This window comes from Jaculus jaculus, chromosome X (assembly GCF_020740685.1).
Source record: "Jaculus jaculus isolate mJacJac1 chromosome X, mJacJac1.mat.Y.cur, whole genome shotgun sequence".
NCBI classification, from domain to species: domain Eukaryota; kingdom Metazoa; phylum Chordata; class Mammalia; order Rodentia; family Dipodidae; genus Jaculus; species Jaculus jaculus.
This window is the reverse complement of record NC_059125.1, coordinates 102594978-102610044: the sequence shown is the minus strand read 5'-3', so window position 1 is coordinate 102610044 and position 15067 is coordinate 102594978. Positions and strand designations below refer to the sequence as shown.

Below are 15067 nucleotides of genomic sequence, written 5' to 3'. Positions count from 1 at the left end.
GAAGAGTGAGAGAGAGTAAGAATGAGGGAGAGAGAGAATATGAATGAATGAATTTTCATGAGGTTGCACTTATAATCTAGTAGTTTTTTTCAAAAAGAATGGAGACAAGTAGTTGTTATTTTTGTGATGTCAACTTGTAAACTGCAATGCAGCCAAGAGTTGAGGTGAAGGATGCGAACTAGATTCAAGATGAGTACTCAATACAGCCCTTTGTTCTAGATAGCTTTTCTCTTTTCAATCTCCTTCAAGGAAGGAGAAAGTTAATATTTGGATATTCCTTTAAAAGCACCCTTCAAAGCATTTCCCAAAGAAAAATATCACGACAGCACAACGTTCATGTTTCTCGGTAAGAATGAAGTCCGACTATTTTCAACATGGCTGTTTATTTTGCATGCCCCCAAATGTGTGCTCTGAGTCGTCATTGATCAAATAATCAAAAAAAAAAAAGGATAACGAACCTGTGTTTCGTGGACTAGAAATGCACTGTGTACAGACTGCGTAAATTAGGAAGGCATCGCTGTTATTCCCGCATCTGAGAAGTCGCTGGCTTTTCTGGGGGTGGCGCGGGCCAGCCAGCGCCAGCAGAGCGGTGGCAGCAATTCTGAGGGCCCGGGTCTTTAACACGGTTCCAGGAACTGTTGACACTTTCCTAAGAAGCACAGCCCACCCTGAGTGCCTGGCGGGAACAGAGAGGTATGAAGACTGTACATTAGCGACAGGGAGAGGGGCTCTCTGGGCAGAGAGGTCACTGTGGCTCTGGGATTTGCAGGAGTTTATCACCACCATTAAGGGCTACTTTCGGACGGTTGTTTACCGCTGGAGAGCGCTACCAAAGGACGGCAAAGCCCACTCTGGGACCCCAGCCACGCCCCCCTCCCCCGCAACTTTCCGCCCTCCCCCAAACTAATGAATTCAGGGCCGCCTTCATGGTGAATCCACCCATTGGCTCCTAGCCCGACCAATCAGAGCCTTGCAACAGTTTCACCTGGCTCCCGCTTCCTAAATAAACAAACAAACCATTCCGCACTGGGCCCGCTCAGCTCCCTGGAGCTCCGCCCCTCCCGCCACCTCTTGTCCCCTTCAACCAATCAAGGCAGGGCTGTCGCGCCCGCGCTCGTCCCCGCAGGCCGGCCGCTCATCTCAGCCCCTCCCGACCTTCTCCCGCCCTTCCAGCCAGCTCTGGCGCTCCTTTAGCTCGGGGTGGCCAGAAAACTCCGCCTCCTCCCATCGGTACCCCCCACTTTGGACCACCGGCCCTGAGATTCACCCCGAGGGTCTCGAACGAACTGGAGGTGGCCCCGACCCCACGCCCCTGCCCTCGCCCCCCACTCCGTGCACCTCTTCTGGTGGCCGCTCGCGCCCCTCCACCGCACCGGTAGCAGGGGATGCAGCGACCGCCTCGTGAGGCAACGGTCACGTGTTGTTTTGCCCGCTGCCCGAGCGCCCTGAGTGAAGTGGGCGGGGGCGTGGGCCAAGGCAGGAGGGGGCCGGGGCGGGCGGACGGGGACAGACGGCCTCTTCCCCCGAGCCCCCCCTCCTCTCCGCTCACCTTAAAACCATCGTGCATCACCATGGCGAGTTGCTCCTTCACTCGCGACCAAGCGACAAGGAGACTGAGAGCTGCAGCAGCTACAGTAGCGGCGGCGTGGGCAACAGTGACGACCACCCCGCTTCTCTCCCCAGGATCCTCGACCGCACTCATTGGGACCACGTCGTCTTGTCCGGGAGCCATGTGGCTCTCAACGGCCACTGGCTCCCGGTCGGACTCTGAGTCCGAAGAGGAGGACCTCCCCGTGGGGAAGGAAGTGTGCAAACGCGGTTACCTGAGGAAACAGAAGCATGGGCACCGGCGTTACTTCGTGCTCAAACTCGAGACAGCAGACGCCCCAGCTCGGCTAGAATACTACGAAAATGCCAGGAAGTTCCGGCACAGTGTCCGCGCCGCGGCGGCTGCAACAGCCGCCGCCGCCTCGGGCGCCGCGGTCCCCGCGCTCATCCCACCACGGCGCGTGATCACCCTCTACCAGTGCTTCTCCGTGAGCCAGCGAGCCGATGCCAGGTACCGACACCTCATTGCCCTTTTCACCCAAGACGAGTACTTCGCTATGGTGGCCGAGAACGAGTCGGAGCAAGAAAGCTGGTACTTGCTGCTCAGCCGCCTCATCCTCGAGAGCAAGCGCCGCCGCTGCGGCACGCTGGGCGCGCAGCCTGACGGAGAGCTGGCGGCTCCGGCGGCGGTAGCGGCGGTGGAGCCACCCTTCTACAAAGATGTGTGGCAGGTAGTAGTGAAACCCAGGGGGCTGGGGCACAGAAAAGAGCTGAGCGGCGTGTTCCGGCTGTGTCTTACCGACGAAGAGGTCGTGTTTGTGAGGCTCAATACCGAAGTGGCCAGCGTGGTGGTCCAGCTCCTGAGCATCCGTCGCTGCGGGCACTCGGAGCAGTATTTCTTCTTGGAAGTCGGCAGATCCACAGTCATAGGTCCAGGCGAGCTTTGGATGCAGGTTGATGACTGTGTGGTGGCCCAAAACATGCATGAGCTGTTTTTGGAGAAGATGAGAGCCTTGTGTGCAGACGAATATAGAGCCCGCTGCCGGAGCTACAGCGTCAGTATTGGCGCCCACCTGTTAACCCTGCTGTCCGCTAGGAGGCACCTGGGCATGCTGCCGCTGGAGCCCGGCGGCTGGCTCCGAAGGTCCCGTTTTGAGCAGTTTTGCCACCTCAGGGCCATTGGTGATGGGGAAGACCAGATGCTCTTTGCCAGGCGATACATAACACCCAGCCAGCCTGTGCCTCCCTCCAGACGAGGAAGGGTGCACCTGCCGAGAACGCGCAGAACCCGAAGAGCGATTTCAGTGCCAGCCAGCTTTTTCCGCCGCTTACCACATAGTCCGGTACGTGCCGCGCACCCTGAAGCAGTCCGCAAAGACAGAGCTTGTGACACCTCAGACTCTGGCTCTGAAAACCCTGGAGGAAAAGGCAATCCTCGAGGCAAAGAGGAACAGGAAGGAAACGGAGGCGAAGGTGACTACATGCCTATGAACAACTGGGGCTCAGGAAATGGCCGGGGCTCCGGCGGTGGCCAGGGAGCCAGTGGTCAAGGTTCCAGTAGTCAGAGCTCAGGAGGAAACCAGTGCTCAGGCGGGAGACAGGGATCAGGAGGTGGCCAGGACTCAGGAGGTCAAGGCTCAGGAGGCCAGGGTGCAGGAGGAAACCAGTGCTCTGGAGCTGGCCAGGGCACCGCAGGTGGTCATGGCTCAGGCGGTGGCCAGAGGCCTGGAGGTGGCCATGGCTCAGGCGGTGGCCAGGGACCTGGAGATGGCCATGGCTCAGGCGGTGGCAAAAATTCTGGAGGAGGCAAGGGCTCAGGAAGTGGGAAAAATTCCGATGGTGGTGGTAACTGTGAAAAATCTCTGAAGAAAAGATCCTACTTTGCCAAATTAACTCAAAGCAAGCAACAACAAATGCTGCCGCCTCCACCACCGCCACCTCCACCCCCACCAGCTGGAGCAACTGGTGGAAAAGGGAAGTCTGGGGGAAGATTCCGGCTTTATTTTTGTGCTGACAGAGGAGCTACAAAAGAACGCAAAGAAGCCAAAGCAGCGAGAGAGATGGTGAGCCCAGAAGGTGCAGCCCGGTGTCCTCCCAGAGCGAGAGCTTTTGATGAAGATGAGGATGACCCATATGTTCCAATGAGGCCAGGCGTGGCTGGCCCTCTCGCAAGCTCCAGTGATTATATGCCAATGGCTCCTCAAAATGCTTCTGCTTCAAAAAAGCGCCACTCTCGCTCACCTTTTGAAGATGCAAGAGGATACATGATGATGTTTCCCAGAGTGAGCCCACCACCTGACCCAAGTCCTCCCAAACCACCTGAACCAAATAAAGAGGATGACTCAAAGGACAATGACAGTGACAGTGACTATATGTTTATGGCTCCTGGAGCAGGTGCCATTCCCAAAAATCCTGGAAATCCTCAGGGAGGTTCTTCCTCCAAAAGTTGGAGCTCCTACTTCTCTGTGCCAAATCCTTTTCAGAGCTCACCCTTGGGTCAGAGTAACCACAGTGAGTATGTTCCAATGCTACCTGGACAGTACCTAGAAAAGGGCACAGGCCATGATTCCTCTTCTAGCAGGGGCCCTAGAGATGCTTCCTCAGGCGGGGGCCCTAAAGATGCCTCTTCTAGCGGGGACCCTAGCGGGGACCCTAAAGATGCCCCTTCAAAGCCTTCAGCTGAGGGGTCATTCTCTAAGCCTAAAGATAGCGAATCACCTTCAAAGGTTTCAGATGATGACCCCCCAAAGAATAATACTATAATATCTAACCGGCTTTCCTTTATTGCAAAAGGAACTAAAATCAAGCCCAAATCACTAAAGCCCACACAGGAGCAGAGAGAAGCTGGGTATGTCAACATAGACTTCTCTAAAAGAGAGAGGGGAGTGCTAGCTCCCACTGCTCAAAGGCTGCCAGATTCGTGGGGTATAATTGCTGGCCCCAGACACTCAGCTTTTTTTAATTACCTGAACGTTGAATTCGGAGTGCCATTTCCAAACCCAGCGAACCGCCTCTCAAATCTTTTAAGAGCTATACCAGGTGCCAACCCCCTCTCTCTGAATGGTGCTAGGTGGCGACTTCCTCCTTTTCGCCTCCGTGCTATAGGTAGCAACGCTCACATAGAAGAGGGTGAATACATTGAAGTGATTTTCAACCCAGCAATGTCACCAGCCTTGCCTTTTGCCGACAGTGCCATTCGCTATGATGCTGAAACCGGTCGAATCTACGTGGTCGACCCATTTTCTGAGTGCTGTATGGACATTTCTATCACCCCTGGCGGATGCTCTGAATCGCCACCTGTAGCTAGGATGCTACAGCAGGAAGTGCAAGAGAGAATGCGGCCACAGAGCCCTTCGCAAAGTTTATTCGCAGCCACCAGAGCTGCAGTCTCTGCTTCTCCCACCGACAGCCGCGAGAGAGATGGCCCCTCCGCCCCTGAGGCTCAGGGCCCCGCGCCACCTTTAGCGGTGGGTCGGGCGTTAGCGGCGGCCTCCGCGTTAGCTGCGGCCCCGGGCATCGGCGCTGCGGCTGCAGGCTTCGACTCCGCCTCCGCTCCTTGGTTCCAACCTGTTGCTAATGCTCCGGGTGCCCAGGCTGGTAGAGGGGCCCCAAACGTTGCCGGTGGCTGGAATCCTGGAGACCCAAACCCAGCTGCCAACCTGGCCGGAGGTGAGAGCGTGGTGTGGAGGGCAGCCGCTGCAGCGGTCGTTCCCCCTCCGCCACCCCGCCAGCGCCGGGCTCTGAGACCCCCGGAGAGAGCCGATTCCGAAACCAGCGACGACGACGACGGAGACACTTACATGAGAATGGATTTTGCCGGACCTGACCACAAGAAGTTCGACCCTCCAAAAAGAGGTTAGTAATTTTAGAATTCATTTCCGTAAAGTTAATGCCCATTGCTTATTGACTGAGGCTTTGCGCTCCAGTCTACAGTGTTAGGGATAAGTGAGGTAGTGTTTCCATAATATGACACAGAGAGCAGAACTCAGTTTTTGTTATTCACACCATATGAAAAATCGTAAGCTTTTAGCGAGCTGTAAATTAACCTGGGCAGAACCGATTATGAAACATTGGTTTTATTTCTGAGAAATAGTTAAGACACACAGCAAGAGAAAGCTGCCTAGCATCCATCCCCATCACTAAATGAGAATGCAAATCAGGACATCAAAAATTGAGTCCCATCAATTCATTTTCCAGACTAGGACGAAAAACTGCTCTACAAGTGCCCAACGAGGTGCAGGGATGAAAGAATAGCACAGAATATTGAGCAGAAATAAGTAACCATTAACGTTGTTACTTTCTAAATAGCAGTCATTGTTTTGCTAGTTTTCTGTGATTTACCAAAACGATTAACTCCTAGTTGTCATCAGGATGGGTCAGGGAACACAAATAATTCAAAACTCCCAGGTAAATAAAAGAAGACCGCATTTGCTGACCTTTCTGGTTTTTTTTTTTTTGTTGTTGTTGTTTTTACAAAGGATAAAATGTGAGAAACTTTGAATGTCCTTTATTTTTTCTGTCACTTGTAGGCAAGTCATGCAGTGCCTCATTTGCTTCTATTAATTCCCCCCCTAAAAACAGGGTGTGATGACAACTTGCTAATCGGTATGAATATTGTTTCAAATATTTAAAAAGAATTTAAAGCATTTAATTGGTGTGTCTTCTGGGAAATAAAGGAAAACAAGGTTTCAAGGCTGGAGGAAGACATGGGGGGGAGGAAGGAGGAGCAGCCTACCCTGGAACAGTGGGAGGTTTTTAAAGAGCTAATTTTCTAAAGAAAAAAAAAATAGAGTAACTGTTGGATTGTAAGAAACCAAACTCAAGAGTAAATCTGTGTACAATAGTGTGCATTGGCTTTCCTTCTTTAGAATATGTTTCTTTCCTAGTGAAGGGAAGAGATGGTCTCCAGTAGTTTTCATTCCAGTAGTCAGTTTAGTGAAGATTTTTGCTTTGCTTGGTTTCTGGAATGCTTTTGTGATTGGATCTCTGCCCACTGTGCTTGATCAGGCAGAACAAGTTGGGGACCGATCACAGCAGTCACCTAACGAGCTGAGCTCCCTATTTAGTGCAGGTGTACCCTCCACCTTCCCTTTCTCCCCTTGCTATAGAAAACTTACCATACAAAAACTCACATTTGCAGCACTGGCACACTGAAATAGTGATCATTAAAACCACAAAGGGATGCTTTGGCTTGCCAAAGACTCAATTCAGAGGTCCTTTAAATTGATCAACTCCTTCCCAACACACACACACACACACACACACACACACACACACACACACACACATTCTCTTTCTCTCTCTTCCACTCACTCACTCTGTCTCACCACTACCATACCTGTGCACTTAAAATTCATAATTCTATTTCTAAGACATGAGCTTTCGAGGAACAAGTCTGTCAAGTACACCTGAAAATTGGCTACAAGCTTTTGTTTGAGCCTAACTATTGAAGACAGCCTGTGCAACTTTGAGTACAAGTATACATCAAAATAAATGACATCAGAGTTGCTGCTTGTGGCACTGTGGTTGTCTGAAAAGACATGTTGTCATAGGGGTTTTACTGCACTTTCCAATAATATTTTTAAGACCAAGATTAAAGAATGAAATCTTATTGTTATCCAAATAAACCCTGACTTCCCAAGGATTATTGGAATCCAATGATCATTTTATTAGCATAAATTACTGATTTATGGCTTTGTAACTATTTTGTAGATTTAAGTGTGTCTTAGTTTATTGTTTATTGAGGAAGTTCCTAACTTTATTGACTACAATACAGTATGAGGCACAGGGGAGGCAGTCACTTACTGAAATAAAAGAATGGATATGGAAGCACTTTGGAACAAGAAAACACTTTACAATAAGATATTTTATTGTGTTGCATTAACACTGAGGTGAAATTTCAACCAGTGAAAGTGATAATTTTATTAACTTGCAACATATTTGGTGCTGAGGATGGTTTTACACATAATTTGCCTGAGAGGTATGGAAGGAAGGGCACTGGAAAGGGTGTGGTGGTGCAACAACCCATCCCAGGAAGTGACTTAAGTTAGCATTTTAGTTTGAATTGATACATTACAATGTTGGCTGTGGAGTGTTGAAAACAGGCTCAATGAATCTTTTTTTTTTTTTTTTAACTATATAGCTGTTTAAGAACTTTAGCTCATTTCTTCTCTCTTCAATTTTCTACCTAGCATTTAAAAAATGAAAAGAACATGTTAAGAAACGATAAAAAATGCTCTAAGAGAGGAACAAAAAGCATTGTGTTAGCAGTTAGGTATTTTAGTCACTAATTTCAGTTTATTTAGTATGTGTATAACTGACACACAGAACTATTATGCATTTGTTGTTATGTAGTTAGGGTCAGTGTTTTGGTCATGATCATTACTATTACATTTAGAAACACAAAGCTATGTTGTTCTGTGTCCTCAAAGGTAACGTTTATGGTGGTCTTTATTTCTTTAAAATTTCGTCCACAGCTGTTCAGAGTTGGGATCTTTATCTTGGGATCTGTTTATAACTTACATGAGATTAGGCCATTGACACAGCTTTTATAATGCACCACACATTTAATATATATAATCCTACTGTATACAGTCAAGCTGCATATAAATATCTTATGATTGCTTGTTCAAGCCAATTATTTAAAAAAAACTTAGATATATAACTTAGAAATGATTTTGTAAAATAAATCACACATCATTAAAGTATTCTTTTGACAGTTAAGTCTTCATATTTTAAAACACATTAGCATTTAGAAAGAGGGTAGTTTCTTATGTGATTTAGTTGATCTTAAACACATGTATGAATTTTTACTCCTATACCTTGTGTAGAGTTGATAGATTGAAGTGACTTAGAATGTAAATCTCCCTGGTAATTTTCATTAAAGACATGGGGGGTGGGGATGAAGAGGGCAGCTCTAGAAAGCATGAAATAATTGGTCAGTAAAATCAGTTATGTTGTGATAGCGCTTGGTAGTAAAAGTAAAAAAAAAAAAAAAAGCATTAGCTTTTGAAATCCTAGGCACTGTTGTCACCATGTAAGAGTTCAAGCTTCTTTCTATTGTCCTATTGCCAAGTCCTGTTGTTATAAATTATAGGTGCTGAGGGTAAATCACATTTCTTTTCTGAAGTTATTTATTGTAAATAGCTATAATAAAATCTCCATATACCAGAGATTTCTAAGCCACAAATGAAGGGTCACTTATTTGAGGTAACACTCAACCCCCACCACTAAATCTGAATAGTTCTTTTGGAGTAATGAGGTATTTGTCCTATAACAATTAATGAAGAGCTCATTCAGTTAAAATTAGCCAAAGTTGTTAGTAATCATTTTTCATTTGTATTCATTTTAAGAAGGATGCTTCCAGGATAAAAATTTCAGCCATGAGCAAAACATATTGTAAACAAGGACCAGGGCAGTAATTAAGCACAGCAAACTATTGCACATGCATAAATACTCTACCAGAATTTTTTTCTTTCTTTTCCTGCCACTAATCACCAAACATGAACCAAAATACTTCTGACTCACTGACAGGGGAGCTGTTTTGGGAGCAAACTCAGGCTTCTCAAAAACTTGTTGGACCAAATGTGGCTGTCCAGTGTAAGAAAAAATAAGGAGTACTGTGTGTGATTTAAAATTGAATGCTGTTAAATTGTCAGCTTGATGATTAAGGGAATGCTTTCCAGTTGCAGATTGATTGCCTTATAGTTTGCAAAGCATATTCACATTCATTATTTTACTGATGGAAGGTAAGTATTGGAAATGAAGCTGGAGTTAAGAATTTTCTCATGGTCCTAAAGGTAAGTGGCAGAACTCCAAATCTAACTCATACATCTGATTTCAAATCCAGTGCTTCACCTAGCACATCGCACTTCCCTTTAGTCAGGTGTTCGATCTACTACTTTTATATTGATGAAAATGATCATATAGACAAGGATTGGGGAAAATGGCAAGTTTCCTTGAATTTTATGGTAGTACTTTTGTTACCATAAATTCAGAATATTGTAACTGGACCATTTGCCAGGCCAAGGAATTTTTTTAATTCATTATATTATGGTGACTATTAGCACCAAATTGTTTTACCTGTGCTAGAATTTAATCTTTTATAATTGATCTGGGAAAGAGTTAGCTAACATTACCGCCTAAATACAAAAGTGTGTATCTGTTCAGATCACACAGAAACACTGAAAGGAAAGAAAGTGAATTGAAGAGGTATTCAGTTCATTCCCATTAGTGGTCATTTCCTTTGCCAGATTTAGATTTCTCTGGCTCTGCTAATAATGCAGTGACATTTTCCAGCTATAGCAAGTAAAAGTCTTTTCATGTAATGTTCTTTTCTGCATAAAATCTAACATTTTAATCTAAAGTGCCACAGTAGTCAAAACAGGATAAAGTAGGACAGGTAGAAGGAAAAGTTATTATTGAGATAAATGCTATTCATTTGTTTAAAAAAATCAACTTATTTTTGGCAGTAAAGCAAGTAGACTTTGAAAACTAGAAAATCAAATCCTTTCTTTGGGACATAAAAATCCTTGTTTAAAATTAAACTCATTTTGCTTAGCACATCTTAAAGGGCTTTTAAAATATGTAAAAATAGCTCAGGCATTTTATTGGCTGTATTGGAAAATAGCTTTTATAAAATGCTTAATTAAAGTTGATGGTATGTTTTGTTAAGAAAGGCTGCTGAGCTTTTAAATGGTGAGAGTCATTTACTGGAAAATATTGCTTGGTCCTGAATGTGAAATGAGACATTTTAGCAATTGCTTTTTTTCTAATAATGAAGTAAATCTGTTACTATACACTAAATTTTTAGTACTAACTTTAAAATTATTGATAAAATTGTTAAGATTATGTACTTGCTATATGAACTTAAAACACATTTCCATCTTTGGGGAGGGTAAGCTTAACAGTTGAAGTAAAGTTTTAGGCACTTTTCTTATATTTTCTTAGAATTTTGGAACTCTTAGAACTTTTCCTTATTATTTAGGGTGACAGTGGTTGTATTCTGTGAGTTGTACCCTCACGTGCCCTTTGTCAGATTGCACCCTTCATTTCTAGAAAACATGCCCTTCCCTGTTCTTTCTCCAGCGGAACATGTGAAAGCCATTGTATGAGTCTTAACAGAACTCATGGAGAACTACATTGGTAAATGGTGCCCACTGGGGTTCATAGCCCACCTGCTCAGATTACAGGAATACCCTTCCTTATAGGATCCTAGTTTTATACTTCCAAGCTTTGCTGCCTGCTCTACTGTCCCTTGTTGGCAGAGAGGCAGCTGAACTGAGACTTAAAGCTGTTTCATGGTTTAATTGACCAGTGTGTTTAGTGTTAGCCAGACCTTCTAGATTTACTAATCATTCTATTCCCTATGTAGTCATTTTAGCTAGTTCTCATAATTTATATAATTTGCCTATGATTACTAATTTTATACTTATAGACTTGAAACGCAGAAGATCAGTGAAGTCTCTATCTCTGAATTCATGTGAAAGCTTACTTGCATTTGCATCCACAGTACTCTTGCATGTCTGACCTGGGAATGTGATTTTAATTCTTGTTTTGTGATGTTATTAATCTATCCTTGAAGGCATATCATCCTTGTCCTGATATTCAGAGCTTTTGCTTTAAAGGAGTCCTTACTGTGGTTGTAGTTTTTTTCATGGTCTCCTTTCTAGATTTTGCCACAGCCTCACTTCTGCCACCTGGTTCCAGCCTTCTGATTTCCAGAGATATTTATATTATCATGGCTGCAAAAACTATTCCCCCGATTCCCCAAATTGAAAGTTGAAATCCATCTCAGAGAAATAATGGCTAGATGTTGTCAGAATAGTTGTGTTAGTTCAGGAATTGCACAAGTTATACAGAAGCATGTGTAACTCACTTATTTATAACACTGTTTCCATGAGGTAATTTATTCTGAGTTTCAACTCAACAGTGAAGTATAGAATATGTCAGTTTTATACATTGGATCCTGCCTATATTATAATTCTAGTAACTTGCATTCTTTAAGTTGACAGTAACTAGTTAGCAGAGTGGCCCAATATGTGTTGGAAATTAATGGAGAAACTGACCTAGGATAAAAATCCTGTGGCTGATCTAGTTTGTTTTCAGATAACCAGGGCTGGGATAAACATGCATAAGTGGTCCAGAACCTACTAGTGATGGGCAGTATGAAACAATTTAGCTGTTATTTAAGGGCATGCAGAGTCATTCATTTTTCTTACAGATTTGCTTGACTGTTCTGTAAAAAAACTGTTGACACTGTGGGGCAAAGTGTATTTTATCATCTAATCTAAGAGAGAGAAAATTGATGGCTGTTGTAAAGATTAGCAGTGATCATTGCTAGTTTTCACCCCAAAGGGACAGCACTTAATATTTGTCAACTTCTAGAGGATAATTTTCCAGTATATTCATGGATTCCAGAAAGGCATGGCAACTGTTGTTTTTGATGAAATCAAACCTGAATACAATCCAAAGGCAATGCTAAGCTAAATAACAGGGCTGCACTATTAATATATTCATTTTTGGAACACATGCTTCCATTTTCTTTACTTGTTTGCCTTCATGGGTTGACTTGGTTGCCTCTACCTATAAGATCACCAGTGGATTCCAGGATAATGTGTGGATTAATGAACAGGGTGAATAAGCACTTTCAATAAGAATTGAAAACCAGCCGGGCCCAGCATTCAGGAGGCAGAGGTAGGTAGGAGGATCACCATGAGTTCGAGGCCACCATGAGACTACATAGTGAATTCCAGGACAGCCTGACCTAGAGTAAAACACTACCTCAAAAAACAAAAAACAAAAAAACACACAAAAAAAACAAACAAACAAAAAAAAAAGAATTGAAAACCATTTTTTAAAATTTTTTTGTTTATTTTTGTTTATTTATTTGACAGGAAGAGGCAGATAGAGAGATAGAGAGAGAATGGGTATGCCAGGGCCTTCAGCCACTGCAAACAAACTCCAGATGCATGCACCCCCTTGTGCATCTGGCTAACGTGGGTCCTGGGGAATCGAGCCTTGAACCAGGGTCCTTAGGCTTCACAAGCAAGCACTTAACCGCTAATCCATCTCTCCAGCCCAAAAACCATATTTTTAAGGCTGAGGGAAAGTAGTGTTATAATGTCACCTTTCTCTGGGATGGGAAGCCATTGCTTTTTCAGACTTCAAACAATAAAACAGGTATGTTTATCATCCCTATAAAAAAGTCTGTAGAAATCCCTGGATGGAATCCCTTCTTTTTTTAAAAAAATTATTTATTTATTTATTTGAGAGCGACAGACACAGAAAGAAAGACAGATAGAGGGGGAGAGAGAGAATGGGCGTGCCAGGGCTTCCAGCCTCTGCAAACTAACTCCAGACGTGTGCGCCCCCTTGTGCATCTGGCTAACGTGGGATCTGGGGAACCGAGCCTTGAACCGGGGTCCTTAGGCTTCACAGGCAACCGCTTAACCGCTAAGCCATCTCTCCCCTGGACTCCCTTCTTGATTCAGCCTATAAACGTCCATGATTATTTAAGTTATGAGTGCTTCATTAGGATATGAAAGATTAATGTTCATGTTTTTAGCACTGTACAAATTGAAACAGAAAAGTTTTCTTTATTTTTGGAAGAAAATTATACATTATACCAGAATTATATTAATTATAAATTATGCCAGAATTTGGAAGAAGCAGAAAGGAATGACTTGACCCTTTGAGGTACAGTTTCACTCCAGTCCAGGCTGACATGGAATTCACTATATAGTCTCAGGGTGTCCTTGAACTCATTGTGATCCTCCTACCTCTGCCTCCCAAGTGCTGGGATTAAAGGTGTGCTCCACTACGCCCAGCAGGATTTTCTTTCTTAACAGAAAATTACTTCAGTGCTACACCAACCATTTAAAACAGTGGAATTAACCTGATATTAAAAAGATCTTTGATGAATTGAAAAATAAGAAGTTACTTCATTAACATAGCTATTTATAATTTTTCATTGTCAAATGGAAAAAAAAAGACTAAAGCCAGGCTACATTACTGTAAACATTACCATTTGCTTTTCTCTTGATGAAATGATGTAAAAATGAATAGGAAATGAACCCATGGTGTGATTGTTAGCCCTTTAATATTTCTTTTGTAGACTCTGTGCCATTGAGGTTTTATCTCTGAATTGCTTTCTTCTACCACTCAGCATGATCGTGAGTTGTTTCCTTTTACTGTTCTTTGGAACGTGTTCAGGGAATGTAAACTCATTTTAATATTGGCCTAAATAAAACAGGATTATGCAGGTAAATCTGTAGCTCTAGTTCCCATAATGTATTTCAAAAGTAAGTTAAATTATTTTGGGATTATCCTGGTTTGGAAAGTATTATTCTCTTCTACTAGCATAATTAGGAATTGACAAACATCTTTGGTAAACTTGCAATTACATAATCATTTGTCAGGTCTTTTAACATTATTAAACATTCACTAAATGACAATGTAGGAAATAGGAAAACATGGAAAATGTAAGTGAGATTTTTTTGGTAGACATTTAGTCATTAAACAGTAAAAAAAAAAGGGGGGGCCTGGAGAGATGGCTTAGCATGCAGTAGTAAAAGGAACATTCTCTGTCTAATGTGCTCCCTTGCAGCTCCACTGGCAAGAAGTAGAACAGTACTTGCACCTGGAAAGCTACTTGCCTTCACCAATGCCAGAGTGGCAGCCCGGGAAGAGGAGGACTAACTGCCCTAGTGTCTGTTCAGCCTCTGCTTCCTCTTCACAGGCCAAGTTGATTAACCACACCTCATTATCCTTGTCCATGCCACATCAGTGCCCTCAATATATCTCTCGAAAACTTTGTAATGTTTTGATTGCTTTTGTTTCACAACAGGACAGAGATAATGCCTCTTCATACCAATTTTGAAAATAACTTCTGTTTTTTTATTCCTTTTTTGTAGAGTGATTTAATTACCACAAAATAATACATTTTAGAAGAAAATTGACACAGAATTTCATCTTCGTCTACTCAAGATCTACCTAAAGAGAAGAAAATTCAGAGGCTTCTGAATAGAATGCAACTTCACCTTCTAGCAGACTGTGGCAGCTGAATGGTCCTGCTGCCTTATGAATCCACTGATTTAGAATTAAGAATTTTCACATTGTGGTGATTTTTAGTTTTAGTTTCCCTCCCTGATTTTTTTTTTCTTTGAAAGGTATCAACAATTTTCAAATGTTATCATCTCATGTTTTGCTTTTCTTTTTCAAAAAAGTTTTCAATATTTGTAAATGTACCCAGTATAAAATTTAATGATGTATACTATTTGGGTAAATTTTCAACTTGAAAATCTTTGAACAAAAGCAGATGATGGAAAAACACAAACATGAATTAGAAGGTAGGTATGATCTGAAATCCTTTTCTGACTAATACAATACACAAACATTTCTTAGTCAAGGAACTGAGTGTGAATTTAACTGATATCTTGATGGCATTTTCAATATTTTAAAGGCAGGACTAAAGAGCAGATGGTCTTACTTTTTGCTCACTACCAACACTACAGCATTC

General features: G+C 43.3%; 1 protein-coding gene across 1 annotated transcript; it reads left to right on the top strand.

The window, feature by feature from the left end:
* Positions 1 to 1564: 1564 nt before the first annotated feature.
* On the top strand, positions 1565 to 14686 carry Irs4 (insulin receptor substrate 4). Its single transcript, XM_045140797.1, has 2 exons — positions 1565 to 5403; positions 14463 to 14686. Exons 1-2 carry the CDS (start codon positions 1572 to 1574, stop codon positions 14465 to 14467), a joined length of 3837 nt encoding a protein of 1278 aa, XP_044996732.1. The 5' UTR covers positions 1565 to 1571; the 3' UTR covers positions 14468 to 14686.
* The last annotated feature ends 381 nt before the right edge of the window (positions 14687 to 15067 follow it).